Raw genomic sequence first — 17067 nt, 5'->3', positions numbered from 1 at the left:
TCCTGTAACCTTGGAAGATTTCTTTGATGGTCTTACGTATGTCATCACCTCTAAAGAGTGCAACATATGTACATGCACACACACAATCCATCTTTCTATCTCTATCTCCTCGTGTCTACTGGAAAACCAGATGAATGGAGTGCAGAGGGAAGAAGGCCAGCATGATGTTTGGAATTTCAAAGATCAGTATATCTGAAGATGCTCTATTTATGAAACACATGCTCCTTTATTTTTCTGAAGTAGCAACAACAAGGTTCATGGACAATGTCAAAGAAAAGGCAAGCAAAGGGTCAAGTACTGCTGAAGAAAACTACCCAAATTTGAGGAAAGGCCTCACAACACAGTTTAGTCACCAGCTGCAGTTGCAGCTTCAGTGCCCAGCCAATGATCCTGCCTTTCATGTTATAAACTTAAGCCACCAAGCATGTGATATCCCTCCCTACATCTAGTGACCCATCTGCACAAGTGCCCAGCTCTACCTTATTTCCTTCAGTCTCAAATGAAGTTGTGTTGCTTCTTCTGGGCATTGTTCTATTAGTAATTCTCTTGGCTTCCTATTTTTAAATGTTTTCTCTTTACTCACTCCTCAGCAGCCATAAGTATGCTCAAGACAACAAATGAATGAATGAATGAATCAATTAGAAGAAACACTCAACCTTGGGACTATTCTTTTTTTTTGGCCATGCCATGTTGCATGCAGGATCTTAGTTCCCTGACCAGGGATGCAACCCATGCCCCCTGAATTGGAAGCGCAGAGTCTTAACCACGGGACGCCCAGGGAAGTCCCCCTGCCATTCATTTTTAACCCACCAACAATCTGGCTTTCCCCTACATTATGCTACTGAAACTACTTGGCAAATATCACTAATTCTAACTTTCAGTCCTTATTTACTTGACCTCTAACTACATTTGACACAGCTGATCAATTTCTTCTAAAAACTCTCATCTGCCTAAGCTTTTCTGATAGTATTCTCCCTGATTCTTCTTCTGTATTTCTATCATTTCTTCTCAGTCTCTTTTGTGGGTTTCTCTTCCTCTGCTCACCCCTCATGTTGATTTGCATGAGAGCCTTAGCCTTGTCTTTTCTTGCTTCTCTCTCTACTGTTCTTGAATGACAGAACCTATTTCCATGAATCCATCTACCATAATATATGCCAATAGTTCCCAAAACATTCTCTTGTAACTCCAGCTTTGTTAACAGATACTTCCATTTGGATGTCACAGAAATTCAACATATTCCCAGAATCAACCCATTTTCTTTTCCATAAACTCTTTTCCCAAATTATTTAGAAAGTGATATAATCATATACCCAGTTACGTAAATCAGAAACCTGACAGGAACTTTAAACTTAATTTCCTCTCTCCAGATCTAATAAATGCCCAGATTTTGTCAGTTCCACATCCTGATGTCTCTGATAGTCATCACTTCCTCTCAGTTAATATTGCCACTGCTGCATTGGTTCATATCTAACCAGATATACCACAGTACCCACTTGACTCCAATCACCCTCCCATCCAACCCATCCTCAACTGTTTCCAGGTAATCTTTCTGAATCTTATGGTTAATTAAATCACTCACATCTTAAAAATCTTTCTGTGGGTCCTTCATTACCTACAGAACAAATAACTTCTTGGCAAGTCATAGAAGAGCCTATGTCTTGATACTCTTTCTCATTCCAAACTTCCTCAAGTCACCTTCCAGGCCCCTCAGGCTCTCATGCTCCCAGGCCTACTGAACCAGAATCTACATTTTAAACAAGATTCTCAGGCAATCTGATGCACATTAAAGCTTGAGAAGTCCTGAGTAGGATAGGACGAAGTTGCTATTCTCATCTCTCTTATCATGTGCCTATTATATGCCAGGCACTAGGCATTTTCTCATTTAATTCTTACAATACCCTCTAGAAATAGGTATTATCATCCACAACATAGAGATAAGAAATAAAAGATGCTCAGGATACAATCACACAGCTACTAAGTCTCAGCCTTGGGATTTTTAACCTAGTTTGGTCTGGGTGTATAGTCTAGCTCTTTGCTCATCCTGAGCCACTCCTAACTATAATGGAATTTAAGTTGTTTTCATGCATGTCTACATCTATTAGAAGCGTTTTAGAAGAAGAATAAAGGTTAATTGAATATTTGAATGTCATCAAAGGTATGGAAGATGTGTTGACTTTGTGAGGCTGTTGGTAGGAAAGGTGTAGGAGGCTCTGCACAAGAATTACTTCACCTACCATTTTCTATGGGCCATTTTTCTGATACTTGTTCTTGGCAGTCAAACAAAGTAAAGGGTTAATATCTATATTCTTTTCATACAAGTGATATGACACTTTCTAGCTTGGAACTGTCACAATGAATGAGCAGTCTGTGTCATGTGAACAGGTATCCTGATTAATCTTCAGCTAACACTTTGCTCTGGTTTAAAACAATGTTGTAAATACCCACCAGCTGTGGGCTTCAGAGAGGGCTGTGATTAGGCCTACCATTCCAGTCCCTTCTTTCAAGGAATAATGGCTAAAGGAGAGACCACAAGAGGAATAAGAGGAAATGACAAAAGACCAAGGAGGGCTTTGGAACAGGCTTCCTTTGAAGAGGGGCATGAACAAAAGTCAAGGTCAAGTTTCTCTGTCTGATTGTGCCTGCCACCTCAGGATCAGGAAGCTACCATCTGGAATACATGGTTTTTGGCTATGCATTATTTCTCCCAAAGTTTAGTGAAATTCTTTCTAAAGAGTTTCTACTTTGTCTGAATGGACACTAAAGGAAAAGGGCTTTATCCACAGACATGACAAGATAAATTGGTCATCCATAGTGAATCTGGACACCAGACAGGAGAGAGGTAGTGAATCCTCAGCTGGAGACCCAGAGAATGCAGATGAATAACAACTTGGCTGATGCTGGAGCCAAGCTGAGCAACTCTCCAACTTCAGGGTTTAACACTACAGGTCATCTATTGGTCTTGCCTTTGTCAAGGTAACTGATGTTTAACTGGTAAGATTACTATAAAGAAATAGAATGTCCAACAAACACATGAAAGAATGCTCAACATCACTAATCATTAGAGAAATGCAACTCAAAACTACAATGAGATATCACCTCACACCAGTCAGAATGGCCATCATCAAAAAATCTACAAACAATAAATGCTGGAGAGGGTGTGGAGAAAAGGGAACCCTCTTGCACTGTTGGTGGGAATGTAAATTGGTACAGCCACTATGGAGAGCAGTATGGAGGTTCCTTAATAAACTAAAAATAGAACTACCATACTACCCAGCAATTCCACTACTGGGCATATACCCTGAGAAAACCATAATTCAAAAAGACACATGCACCCCAATGTTCATTGCAGCTCTATTTACAATCGCCAGGACATGGAAGCAACCTAAGTGTCCATAGAGAGATAAATGGATAAAGAAGATGTGGTATATATATACAATGGAACATTACTCGGCCATAAAAAGAAACGAAATTGAGTTATTTGTAGTGAGGTGGACGGACTTAGAGTCTGTCATACAGTGAAGTAAGTCAGAAAGAGAAAAACAAATACCGTATGCTAACACATATATATGGAATCTAAAAAAAAAAAAAATGGTTCTGAAGAACCTAGGGGCTGGACAGGAATAAAGACTCAGACGTAGAGAATGGACTTGAGGACATGGGTGGGGGAAGGGTAGGCTGGGACGAAGTGAGAGAGTGGCATGGACTTATATATACTACCAAATGTAAAATAATTAGCTAGTGGGAAGCAGCCGCATAGCACAGGGAGATCAGCTCGGTGCTTTGTGACCACCTAGAGGGGTGGGATAGGGAGGGTGGGAGGGAGACACAAGAGGGAGGAGATATGGGGGTATATGTATAGCTGCTTCACTTTGTTATAAAGCAGAAACTAACACACCATTGTAAAGCAGTTACACTCCAATAAAGATGTTTAAAAAAAAAAAAGAAAGAAATAGAATGTTAAATGGCTGAGGCTGGGGGTATGGGAGGAAGTGGAAGGAGAGAGAACTGTTGGGGAGATCCTAGGAACAACAGCATGAAATCCAGTTCCTTTTTGTGACTTCTATCAGTTTATAACATCTGAGAGTAAAGAAAGCAATTTAACCTCTGAATTGACTTTGCACATCAAACTTCTTAATGAATTCCATTGCTCCAAATTGTTTTCTCAGACACATGTAATAGACCCTGTTATGGACTAAACATCTGTGTCTCCCACAAATTCATATGTTGAAGCCCTAACCCCTAATATGATGGTATTAGAAAGTGGGGACTTAGGGAGATAGTCAGGTTTAGATGAGATTATGAGGTAGAACCCCATGAAGGGATTGGTGTCCTTATAAGAACAGAGATACCACAGCTTCCTCTCTCTGCCTTGTGAGGACGCAGCAAGAAGGCAGCCATTTGCAAACCAGGAAGAGGGCTCTCTCCAAAGTACTGAGTGTGCCAGCAATTTGATCTTGGACTTTCCAGCCACCAGACATGTGAGAAATAAATTTCTGTTGTTTAGGCTACCCAGTCTATGGTATTTTGTTACAGCAGCCCAAGCTGACTAAGACAAAACTCTTCAGCAATTTTGAAAATTTTCACATCAACAAGACGACAATTTGCTATGCAGTTTATAGACATTAGTGTGGATACTTTTTTCTTCACTGTGTTTTAAAATCTGAACAGGATAGAGTTTTCAGAGTGGTAATTAGATCCCCAAGCAAGTCTTTCATAAATGAGGTTTTCATTTTCTCCTTCCTCAAGCTTTCTCTTTGATTATAAAGTTCAGCATCAAACTTCACAGAAGGCAGTTGACCAACGAAGACATCCGACAATGTGGAACACTTTGACCATCCAACCTTTGACCCTTTCTAGCAGAAATCCTCAATTAGCTTCAGCAAATGCAGTGTCTTTACTTGTCCTTGAACATATACTGCATATTTTTTCCCTGTGTTTTGGTTCAAGTTCTCCTTCCTATCCTGAGTATTGTTTCTGCCCCTCCCTTCTATCCATCCAATTTATTCTCATAGTTCAGAGGAAATGCCACGTCCTCCATCACGCCTTGCTCACTGGTTCTAGCTCATATGAATGTACTTTTCTGTGCTCTTATTCCATTAGTGGCCCTATGTCTTAGCACTTAATCTCCTATAAGCCATGTAATAAAATAGATGTGGTGCTCCAGGCTAAATTTATCAAGTCAGACTCGGCTGGACTTACTTCTGGCCAGAGGAATGAAATGTCTTGTGATAACAATGCATCTTATAGAGTACAGTATTATGTTATTTGCCTCACAGCTGACTGATTCTAGAGGGCAGGCACTCTGGTTCATTCTCCTCTGTAGCCTCCTTGGTATCTAGCACAGGGCTATTCATCTAGAAGCAGTAGTTGAATTCATTTGGAATCTAAGAAAACTACATATCTGTACTGTGCAACTGAATGAACATACAGAAGATAGGTGAAGGTACTACGATTCATGGAGAGATCAAGACTTCCTTCTAGATAGGAGATTTCTTATATGAACCACCATGGTGCCCACACAGCATGGATGTGGTGGTGGCAGCCATGGCTCAGATGGAGATGGCTGAGGAGGTGCAGAAAGATGAAGCCTGGGCAGAGTAAACATGTGATTACAAGTTGCTTGCCAGCTGGGGCTTTACCTTCATGATAACCAGGACTTAGGGAAATCCTGAACAGGAATGGTAAGTACTTTTGTCTCAGAGTGTCAATTCTAATCCATTTATGTTGACTGCCTGGAACACTGTGTTGAAAAGGATTTGAAAGTAGTCTCTGGGATCAGGAATTGTGTAATAGAACACCACAATTAACCAGCAGTGAGGCACTGGTCTATCTGGTAACCCTGTCTTTGATGGTATAGAGTTAAAAAAAAAAAAAAAAAAAAAGCAGTCAAAATAGGCCTCTGTTCATAAAGGCTTACAATTTGATTGCAGAAATAATGAATTCATGATATATTTGTTAACAAAATACTAGACTGCTACATTGTAGAACAGAAATGATTTTAAGGTAATATTTAAAACTTTAAAATTTATGGCACAATGATTAAATAGATTCAAGGGGAAAAGGAGATAAATGTGAACTGAAAAGGTCAGAAAAAAAACATGTGTAGGGGGACATCCCTGGTGGCGCAGTGGTTAAGAATCCGCCTGCCAATGAAGGGGACATGGGTTCGATCCCTGGTCCAAGAAGATCCCACATGCCACAGAGGAACTAAGCCCGTGCGCCACAACTACTGAGCCTGCACTCCAGAGCCCGCAAGCCACAACTACTGAACCTGTGCCACAACTACTGCACCCTAGAGCCGGTGCACTGCAACTACTGAGCCCACGAGCCACAGATACTGAAGCCCGCATGCCTAGAGCCCGTGCTCTGCAACAAGAGAAGCCACCGCAATGAGGAGCTTGTGCACCACAAGGAAGAGTAGCCCCCACTCACCACAAGTAGAGAAAGCCTGTGCGCAGCAACGAAGACCCAACGCAGCCAAAAACACATAAATAAATTAATTAAAGAATGCATAGGAGGAGGGCCTAAGCTGAGCCACCTCAGAAAAATGAGATTTACACCGGGATGGGGGAAGGGATAGAAGCTGTGCTCTCAAAGGAGTGAGAGTGGCATTTGACAAAAAGAGTAAGAAAAACAGTAATGCCTCAGCTGTGGAATTATGTATGGGAGCAATAGGCAAGGATGCCATTAGGAAGAGGGTACAATTTGATAAGAGACAGGGCAAGGGGAGTTTGTTTCTTTTAATAATTAGAAATTTATCCTATTGTTCTGGTGCCTCAGTTTTACCCAAGTGGGAGAGAAAGGCAAGAGCACAGAGTTCCTTGTCCTTTGTCTTTGCCTGAGGTGATGTGCTGCCTGTAGTGGCTCCATTCATGAAGAACAAGGGCACAAATACTTGGAGAGAATGTGCGGTTGCTCTTATGCATCTGGGTGAGCCCAGGAAGGATGTTTCTCTGGGAGGAGCTTGGGCAGAAAATCTCCATGAGGAGTGAGTAGGAGATGCAGCAAGCAAGATAATGCTCCTTTTGTAGTCTGGAAGGAGCATGAAGCCACTCAGAGGGCCTTTATCCTAAAAACTCAGAGCTTGTCATTTTCATAGATTGGACATGATGAAGATGCTAATAGGGACACATGATATATGTTTTCATATGGGAACTCTGAGATGGAGAGGATGTAAATGCCCCATGGATTATAGAGTGTGTTATACAAGAGTCCTCAAATACGGGCTTTGGTTCGAACACAATAAAACGTGTACTGCATCTTCTATCTCCACATTTTATCAACAGGCAGGCAGTTTCCTTACGTAGTTAAAAGCATGGACTCTGGAGCCAGAATGCCTGGGTTTGAATCCTGTCTTTACTGCTGTAAGAAACCTACCTAGTGCTTCTGTTCTATCTGTAAAATATAGTACTTACCTTACAGGGTTGCTGTAAAGCTTAAAATGGAAAATGCTCAGAATAGAGCTTCACACATAGTAAGCACTAGAGTGTTAGCTATTATTTGTGGTTAGAGAAGGTGAAGGAAGAAAGAAAGGAAAAGGCATGATTATATGCTTGCATGTTGCATCTTTGAGACTGACTGTTCTTTTTTTTTTTTTTTTTGGCTGTTCATGGGCCTCTCACTGCTGTGGCCTCTCCCGCTGCAGAGCACAGGCTCCGGATGCGCAGGCTCAGCGGCCATGGCTCACGGGCTCAGCCACTGGGCGGCATGTGGGATCCTCCCGGACCGGGGCACGAACCGGCGTCCCCTGCATCGGCAGGCGGACTCTCAACCACTGCGCCACCAGGGAAGCCCGAGACTGACTGTTCTTGTATTGGAAACCATATCATTAAACATTCTAAAAATAGTCTCAAATCTGAAAATTCTCTAATTGGACACATTGTGCTTTTTAATTTATTTCCAAAATATGTGAAGAGTTCAGAGATGGAAAAAAGAAAGCTCTTTTAATATCATCCAGTCTTGGGGCTTCCCTGGTGGCGAAGTGGTTGAGAGTCTGCCTACCAATGCAGGGGACACAGGTTCGTGCCCGGGTCCGGGAAGATCCCACATGCCCCGGAGCGGCTGGGCTCGTGAGCCATGGCCGCTAAGCCTGCGCGTCCGGAGCCTGTGCTCCGCGACGGCAGAGGCCACAACAGTGAGAGGCCCGCGTACCGCAAAAAAAAAAAAAAAAAATATATATATATATATATGTATATATATCATTCGCTCTTAAAGTCAAATGGACAGAAAATAAATAGATGAAATGCTACATGTCTCAAAATCTGGAGACATGGATGTCTGTCACAATTTTTCACTTTCTAATAAATGCTAATGGCAATAGAACTGCTCTTAGCAAAAACTACAGAGAGGGGCTAACTCTTATTTGAAATCAATGTTAATGACTGTGCTTCAGGAAAGTAGAAACATTATAGTTCATTGCCCAGTTCAATTACCTAATACCAGGTAAGTCCTGCCTGGAAGACAGTCATTTGTCAGTAATAAGGGGTCTTAAAAGTATGTTATGAATGTTATGTTATGAATCTATAAGAAAAAAAGAAGCAATTTCTTTATGCCTTACATGAGAAAAAAATTCTAGCTGGGCAAAATTTCCCTTGCCAAAAGCAATTAAAGACAAATTGGAAAGGCTACCAATTAAGGATAAACCATTAAGAGGCTTTCAAGATGATAACCATATTTTTAAATCGATTCTCTGCCTCCAAACAGATGGATTTTTGTTATGCAATATTGTAATATAATCTTTAAACTACCCTTAGCAGGTGATACTTTAAAATAAAGTTAATTAGTATTTTCTATTCTAGCAATTCAATCATGTACAACTTGTTTTTGTCAATGTGATTCCTTAGACTTGTTGAGGAGAAATAGGAAAAGGACCCCCAGATAATTTAAGGAGCAAGCTCAAGGCATGATGCCAATTTGCCATTCATGCAAAATGGGGTACCTTTGGGTCTTGTGCTTGGCTTGGCTAACTCCAGGACACTGACCAACAGAGCCAGCTGTCTAAACATTTATAACCATCCTCAGGCTTTGACAAGTTTTGACCAGGCTAATGGAATCTTGCTGACACAGCTTGTGTGTCATGTACAATATGTAGGAATCTTGGGCCCCTTCTTCTTTTCTGTAGATACTCTTTCAAAGGTAGCCACAGCCACACAACAGAGCTGAGACAGCTAAGAGTCTTGCTTTGTTCCCAGCATCATTTTCTTTTAGTAACGCTCCAGAGTCAGTGCCTAGCTCCTTCAGCAGCTGGGAAGCTGGTTGTGTTTCTTTTGTTTGCTTTTTCTTTTTTTCTGGTCTGGTCCCCATTCTCTACCCTGAACACTTTCTTTGAGGGAATTAAGATCCTTTGGGTTGTTTTTTTTTTTTTTTTTTACAAAATTAACCTCTTGGGACATTCTCTATAATATGTAAAAAAGTACATCGTGCGTTTTGGTTTAATTTTCACTTTTAGAATTTTAAATTGCTGAACTATAAGTCATCTGGGGAGAAATTTAAATAACACTTAAAAAATATCTTCGGATGTACAAGGTAATTTTTTAAGAAGGCAGAGGGGAGAGAATATCAAGGAACAAGAGGGAATCACAAAGACATTAAAATAAAAGGTCATTAAATATATCACAATTGAACGGCAGCAGCAATAGCAGGCCTGAGCTCCCAAATGTGCTTTATCTGTGCACCATGGTTCAAATGATGTCATCCAATCACAAAAGCTACATAGACTAAAACCTGATGTAATCTACTTAACCAATTAGGAAGTATATATTGATATCTTTCCCATGGGCCATTGGGCACTGACATTGCACTATATTTAAGAGACTTTGTAGGACTGTTGACTTTAGATAACCAAGGATCCAAGATAACAAAAAACAAACAAAAATATCAAACAGTTACTTTGCTGACCAGCTCTGTTTAGTTAGAATGGCCAAATCTGTGCAAATGTGGCTTTAGGCATGTAACATACCTTCCCCGGGTAGAGTCATTTTAAGAAGCTCTCCATGACCCTGTCACAGCTATCCAACTAGGATTTATGTACAAGGCACAGACAGAGTTTGGCCCTAAAGAGCTTGGTGCACGCAGAGTTGTGTGACCCAGAGTTGAGGGTAGACCCTGAGGATGAATATAAGGACTGGCAATCTGAGTCACTGCCAGTGTGGTATATGGGATAGTTTGGGCTGCTCTACCAAGGCCAACCTGAGGCAGTGTTCTGGGGAAGTTGCCTGAGGTGGCTGTGTTTATTTTCACAGCCCATCCTTCTTCCATGCTGCCTCCTGTTTCATGGGGCTGTCAACTTAACCCTGCATGCAATTAGGCTGTGATTAAGGTGTCAATGGATGATGGTTTAGTACCATTTATTTCATCATATTTCACTTGACAATGGGAAAAATCTTCCCCCTTTTTGTGAGGGAGAAAATAAACAAATCAGCCACCAGAAAAGTCTATTGTGCACCTGCTAGGTGCCTGGCCCTGTGGGAGACACCTTGGGGGTTACATAGAAGTGCAAGGTATGGCTTTGCCCTCCTGGGACCTCCAACTTAGGTGTGGACAAAAACATGCCAGCAAAACTATAACTCATAGTTCAGAGGCACATGAGAAAAATGTAAACTACACTATACAGCCCATAAGTGTGAAAGGGGTGGTGACTAGATGATGGGTTCCCACAGCTGCATTAATGGGATGAGATCAAAATAGGGATCAACTGATTATCATCCCAGTAGAAAAAAAAAAGCAAAACCATAATTCAAACAGTATTCTAAGGACACCAGAGAGAGAATGTAGAAAACTACAGGGAGTGTAATAATTGCCTATTTTGTCATTATTAAACTTTCAGTAGGTTTCTTTTTTTTTTTCCTTTTTCTTTTAAAATAGGATTTTTAAAACTGCCTTGACAGACTAAACTTATATGAGCATTTGAACATGGAAGAAAAGAAATAAGAGCCTTTGGGGTTAAAACACCAATATGAAATGTATTAAATAAAGAAGATTCTTTTATGAAGGGCTTCTAAAGTTGTCTTACATTTCTTAAATCAATCTGTAGCACATAATCAGTAAAACCGTATCATTTAAACAGAAAAATCATAACTTAGAAACTCACCCTTGTGCAGCTGTATCCTATTATGGGCTGTAACTTAACACATGAGTTTCAGAAGTTGTTAAAGTTGAGTTCAGGCTAACAAATCTTAACTGTTAAAAAAAAAAGCCTATGGTGAGATGAGACAGCAGATCATGAAGAGGCACCAGATTTGATCACAGGATGGGTGCCACTCATATTTTATTTTGATTTGTTAAATCTTATTTATATATTAAGAAATAAATGTATTAAGACAGATATGGCCATTAAGTGATCAAGAAGCCACTTCTTTTCTTCCATTTTGAAAACTTTTCCTCTGGCACTAAGACTTTCAGTATTTAAACTCTGCCAAATGTATCTTTACTGAAAAAAGGAGAACAGTGCTTATGCCACAGATAGCTGAAATGAAATCTGCATTTTTCTTTTAGTATAAATTCAAATAAAAATAGTTGTGTCCTGTAATAGATAAAGTAAAACTAGCTTTTGAATAGGTTTTTTCAGTAGAATGGACATCCACAGTTTAGATGCTAAAATTATCAGAGTTCAAATTACTGTAATTAAGATGCCATCATTAATCCAAAATGAGCTAGCAAGCAATGGAGTTTTTTGTTTTTTGGGTTTTTTTTATAACAATACTTCACTTTTTAAAAAATATTTATTTATTTATTTATTTATTTATTTATTTTTGGCTGCGTTGGGTCTTTCATTGCTGCACACGGGCTTTCTCTAGTTGAGGAGAGCAGGGGCTACTCTTCCTTGTGGTGCATGGGCTTCATCATTGCTGTGGTTTCTCTTGTTGTGGAGCACGGACTCTAGGCGCATGGGCTTCAGTAGTTGTGGCACGTGGGCTCAGTAGTTGTGGCACATGGGCTTAGTTGCTCCGTGGCATGTGGGATCTTCCCGGACCAGGGATCGAATCCATGTCCCCGTCATTGGCAGGTGGATTCTTAATCACTGCGCCACCAGGGAAGTCCCTGTTTTTTGTTTTTTAACCATGCTCTTTCCAGCACACTTTCTGTGGTGGAATACAATGCAATACGTGTAGGAATTTTACTGCACAAGTGCCTTCATCCCTCACATCCTACTCCATTCCTTTATGTGAAATGCAAAAACCATAAATGTATCATCAAATTTATAGATTTTAGATAACTACTCTAAAAAGCATGGGATGGGGAAAATACTTGACTCCTGAGAATTTTTCCTGTCTTGCATTCCATACAGCCAGATTCATGATTGCTAAGATGTTTTTAATAGCGCTATAGTATGGTCCAATTTTTCCAAAGGGTAAAAATGTACTTTTTGAAGTATTCACCTAACTGGTATAAATACAACCTTTCATGCAGAAAATGTCTCCTCAAATGGAAGAGTTAATGCACTTCAAATATGTGAGAAATTTTTCTTCTAATTGTGCAATGTTTAGTTAAATGTTCCACCGTATTTTTTCATTATAAAATTTTGGGAAACATTAGTGAAATCTAACACTTCACTTTATAAATCATTGCTAGAAACCAACATGTTCTCATGGCTTTAATGATAGCTAAGATAGTTTTTAACTATCTGAAAAAGTTTGCCTTGATTTTGGCCTTTATTTAGTGAAAGTGGTTTCTCCCTATAGGCATGTATTGCATCCTGCCTGAATGGGCAAAAGGATTCTTGCTGTGAAAAATCTGCAATTCTCTCCAGCTTAGTATCAGGAAGTATACCTGCAGCAGTTGTCAATATAATCTTTTCCCCAATACAACATGCGGCCATACACTTCCAGAACTAATCTACGATCACTGCTAACTCTAATGGACCCCTGTTGCTTACACTTGAGTGTGACTCCACCTGCCTTCTCAGCCTTGTCTCCACCTCCCCTGATGCATTGTTCCTGTATTGCCTGATCTGCCTTTGGACAAACTGTTCTCACTCCTCATAAATGCCCTTCCCTTATTACTCTCCTGTTACACTCCTGTTCAGATATGCCTATTTAATGGGCTCTCTCCATACACCCAGAAGAGTCCATTTCAGTTCCACCTCTGTTTTCCTAACAGATACTGCCATGACAGCACAAATGACATGGTAATGTAACATCTCTGAGAGGCAATGTCTTGCAGTGGCTAAAGGTGAGAGGTTGGAAGATAGAATTTGAATCCTGGCTCTGTCACTTTATTAGGTGTGGCCTTGGGCAAGTCACCTTAACCTCCACAAGCCTCAGTTCTCTCACTTATAAATCAATAGTACCTATGTTATTGGCTTGCTGTGAAGAGTAAACATTCTTAGCATAGTGCCTTAATCACATGATGAGGACTGACATCTTAGAATTACTGTTAATGCATGAAGGAGGATCCCAAGATGGCAGATAAGCATATTATGCTCTTGTAATTTGAAGGATTAACACTCAGAGTAGGATCTGAAAGTGCAGACATCTTGAAATCATGGGGCGGTGATTTCCTTTGGGAAAGCATGTGAGAAATTGTTAAACAGGGGCAAACAGATAGTAAGCTCACACACAAACTCTCAAAAGAGCTGACAAGGGTTTCTTTCAGGATAGCTCATCTTTGGTTGTGACACATGACACGTGAAAAGAAACTGGATGTTGCACAAAGCCAAGAAGGAAGGGCAACATGGACATATGCCTTAATTTCTCTGCAGAGAGATTCTGTCTGGTGGTAGAGACTCCCAGAGATACCTGTTACAAAATGGATCCATTTAGGTAGTGGAGAACAGTCCAGTGTCAGCTTAGATGAGCAAATTACAAACTGAGAGCCCACCTCATTTAAAATTTCTTTCCATTATTTTTCATGTGAAATGCAAAATAGAGAAAAAGGGAAAAATGTCATGAAATTTATTTCCTTTCAGGAAAGAAAATAAAAAACAAATTACAACTTTTGCCAGATGAACACCTGTCTAAAACAAATGAGAGGTTTAATGCATTACAAAATGTCACTTGGAGGGCCTCCTTGGCTGAGAAAAACATTCATATTTTATTTCCTTAAATGAATGTAACTATCCCCATGTGCATCGGTCTCAGACCAAAAAACTCTCTGGGTACTTTTCCTGACCAACTTGAAGAGAAAATTCAATTTACTATTGCTTGTTTTTAAACAAATCAAAAGCCAAGGGAGGGCAAAAAATTAATCAAATGATCGTTTACATTCCTTGTATTATATGTTTCTGACGAATAAAGAGAAAAAAAAACTGCCTTTGCATCATAGAAGAGAAATTTAGAAAAACACTTTTAGAATGTTATTATTATTTTTTTATGCTCCTTTGTTCAACTGTGCACGGTTTTAAGCATTGTTGAATTGGCTTTTCATCTTGTAGGAAAGCAAGGTAGCAATTTTTTTAAGGACTTGGCAGTGATGTGTTCAAGTGCTTAGCTCTTTCCTTCTGGCAAAAAGAGATTGGCCTGGGGTGGGGGAAAAGGAGCCAAGAGTGACTAGGAGGAGAGGAGGCTGCTTAGAACCTGCTATTCAAGGTTGATAGTAGCTTTTTACAGGCTGTGTAAAGCAGGATTGTGGTGGCAGCAACTTATGGGTATGCCAAAGAAAAGGAGTCCATGTGCTAAACCCTGGCACATGCATGGTAGGTTGCCGAGGCATGGCATAGGCCCTAGGCAGACTTGTGATGTCTGCCCCAGAAAGTAAGTGAAATTGTTCCCATTTATTCCATGAGGATGGTGAGTGGTTGGATGTTTGGATATCATAAAAACCCCTGGCACAGAAATCTGCTATTTGGCTTACTTTCATTTAGTCATTTTTCAGATTAGAAACACCTGAAGGGAGAGGCTCAGAAGTTAAAATTCACACCTATTAAGCCATGCAAGCAGTTGCAGAGTGGCAGCTCATTCTAGGGTAAGCAGGCAATGCTATCTGATGAAATTTAAGTTCTATGTTAAGGAATGAAATATATAAAACAGGACACTTCTTTGCTTTTCCATATAAAAGAGTTCCCACAAAGGCCTGGATGATGGAACCTAACGTATGGTTTATTTTAATCCTTTTCTGTTTTATTCTCTCTGGTAAACTGTAAACAATTGCTGGGATTTAGTTCAGTTCAAAAAGTGGGCCATATAATTTCAGATTAAATTTCTTAAATTCACAATGAACTCAGTGAAAAATTTCACCTCTATTTCCTTTTACTGTTTCTACTATCCAAACCCTCACCAGATGATCCCTCTACAGTTTATCCAAAGTCTTAGGCAGGTCAAGATCCTTTTTACCCTTCACTAGTGAATTCAGTGCTATTGTAGGAGAGAGGCATTCTTTCCTCCCCTTTTCACTTAAAAAAAAAAACATGCCAAACCTGAATAGACTCCAGGCTAGACTGGGGGAGGGAGTGATTTTTATTAGTTCTAACATAGCTATTGACACATGCTTGAAGACAATATTTAAAAGAAAGCAAGAAGGTAAGAAAGCAAGAGAAACAGTAAGAGGAGTAAGAAAGCAAAATAAAGAAAGGAAGAGAAAAAAGGAAGAAAGAAAAAAAAAGAAAGAGCAGGCTTTCACTTTATGCCCTAGTGGGCAAATGGGTTACAATTTAATTTCTAAGAAGAACATTTTATAGAACAAAATTGCCTAACATTTCTTTCTCTTCATCACACATATGAGAAATATAAACCAAAAGGACATCTGGAAACGAACATTATTCAGCAATCAGAAAGCAAAAATACAAACCACTGATGTTTTGATGGAGACAAACATACGAGATTCACAAAGAAGAAAGCTGTAACTTATTGAAGTAAAAAAAAAAAAAATTCCATATGCATTTTACCTTTTGGGCAGTTCCATAGCAAAGTTCTGTTTCAGAAGCCCTTTGTAATATGAAACCCACTGTAGATAAGATACAAGGTGAAGATAGTCTGTTTTGCAGCAGCAGGAAATCAAATTGGTTCCAGAAACAAAGTTACATGATAAATGGTCTAACAGTATTGCTAGAATTGGAAATCTTGATTGAATTATTTTTCATAACCATTAAAAAAAGATTTTGAAGTAACTTTGCCATAGCTGTTTAGATTTTTTTGGGGGGGAGAGGGAGGGCGTCGTTGCAGAAGTGGGAAGACATCTCATTTTACTGGCCTTTTAACTAAAGTGTTATAATTTGTTATCAAAATTTAAGAGCTCAGTTGTAATTTATTAATTTGTTTGCAACAAAAAATTTCAAACACAATACTTTTTTAACATAACTAATATATGGTATGGAGGATTAACCAGGTTAAAAAAGAGATATACTTTATTATCATATTCAAGTTATTTTTAGTTTTAATCCTAGTACCAATCAGTCTTGATTTATTTAAAAATCATCTGGAAAAGTTCATTAAGTCTTAGGCGAATCTTAGATTTTAAGACAGACTTCTAAACGGTTAACAAGATGTATCACTGACAAAATATCCCAGCGACTGATACCCGTAGGTGAAATGAAATTATTCTGTCTGAAGTCAGGAACAAGTTAAATACCACTTAGACCACAGCACACGACTACAGAGATTTAGGAGAAAACATACTTAAATAGGATGTGACTAGACATTTAGGACTATTTTCTAAAAAAGTCAAAAAACGTTTTTCCCTTCAGTACTTACAGTCTTTGAAGACTAGAGCCGGGTCTCTGTGAGGCAAGACTTGGGCAATGATGTGTCTCAAGGATTCCAAGGTTCTGTCCATCTTGGGTCTGCCTGTGTGAGTCTGCTGCACAGTGTCCTCATGCCTGGATTCTTGCAGTCCTGGTCTGAATTTGTGCAGCTCATTGATGCACAGGATTACCAAAGAATCTCTTTTAACATCTGCCAATCAGACATTTCCCAGAATCTAAAGACCCCTCAGGGGGCCCTCCTCCCAGGCTCACTTATCTTTGTTGTATGCTGAGCTAATTAGCTCAAAAGGCTGGCTGACAGGCGGGTTCCCATTGCTTCCTTCTGTTAAACACACCCACCTACAGGCTAGCTGGGGAAGCTCACTAATCCTGGGAACAGCTTTCCTCTCCAACCAGATTTTGCCTGAATGGTGTGCAGCTTTCTGACTTCC

General features: G+C 39.7%; 1 protein-coding gene across 1 annotated transcript in view; it reads right to left on the bottom strand.

Annotated features, from left to right (window-relative positions):
- Positions 1-16707, bottom strand: part of LIX1 (limb and CNS expressed 1) — a gene marked incomplete at both ends in the record, with an annotated part of 48714 nt that extends 32007 nt beyond the window's left edge. The window contains one exon of the mRNA XM_079702077.1: positions 16626-16707. Within this exon, the coding sequence (XP_079558203.1) occupies positions 16626-16707 (82 nt within the window). The remainder of the gene's footprint in view (positions 1-16625) is intronic.
- Between the last annotated feature and the right edge of the window lie 360 nt (positions 16708-17067).

Source organism: Hyperoodon ampullatus (assembly GCF_949752795.1).
Source record: "Hyperoodon ampullatus genome assembly, chromosome: 4".
Taxonomy (NCBI): Eukaryota; Metazoa; Chordata; class Mammalia; order Artiodactyla; family Ziphiidae; genus Hyperoodon; species Hyperoodon ampullatus.
Note: the sequence above shows the minus strand (reverse complement) of the source record. Positions and strands in the feature narration are given on the sequence as shown.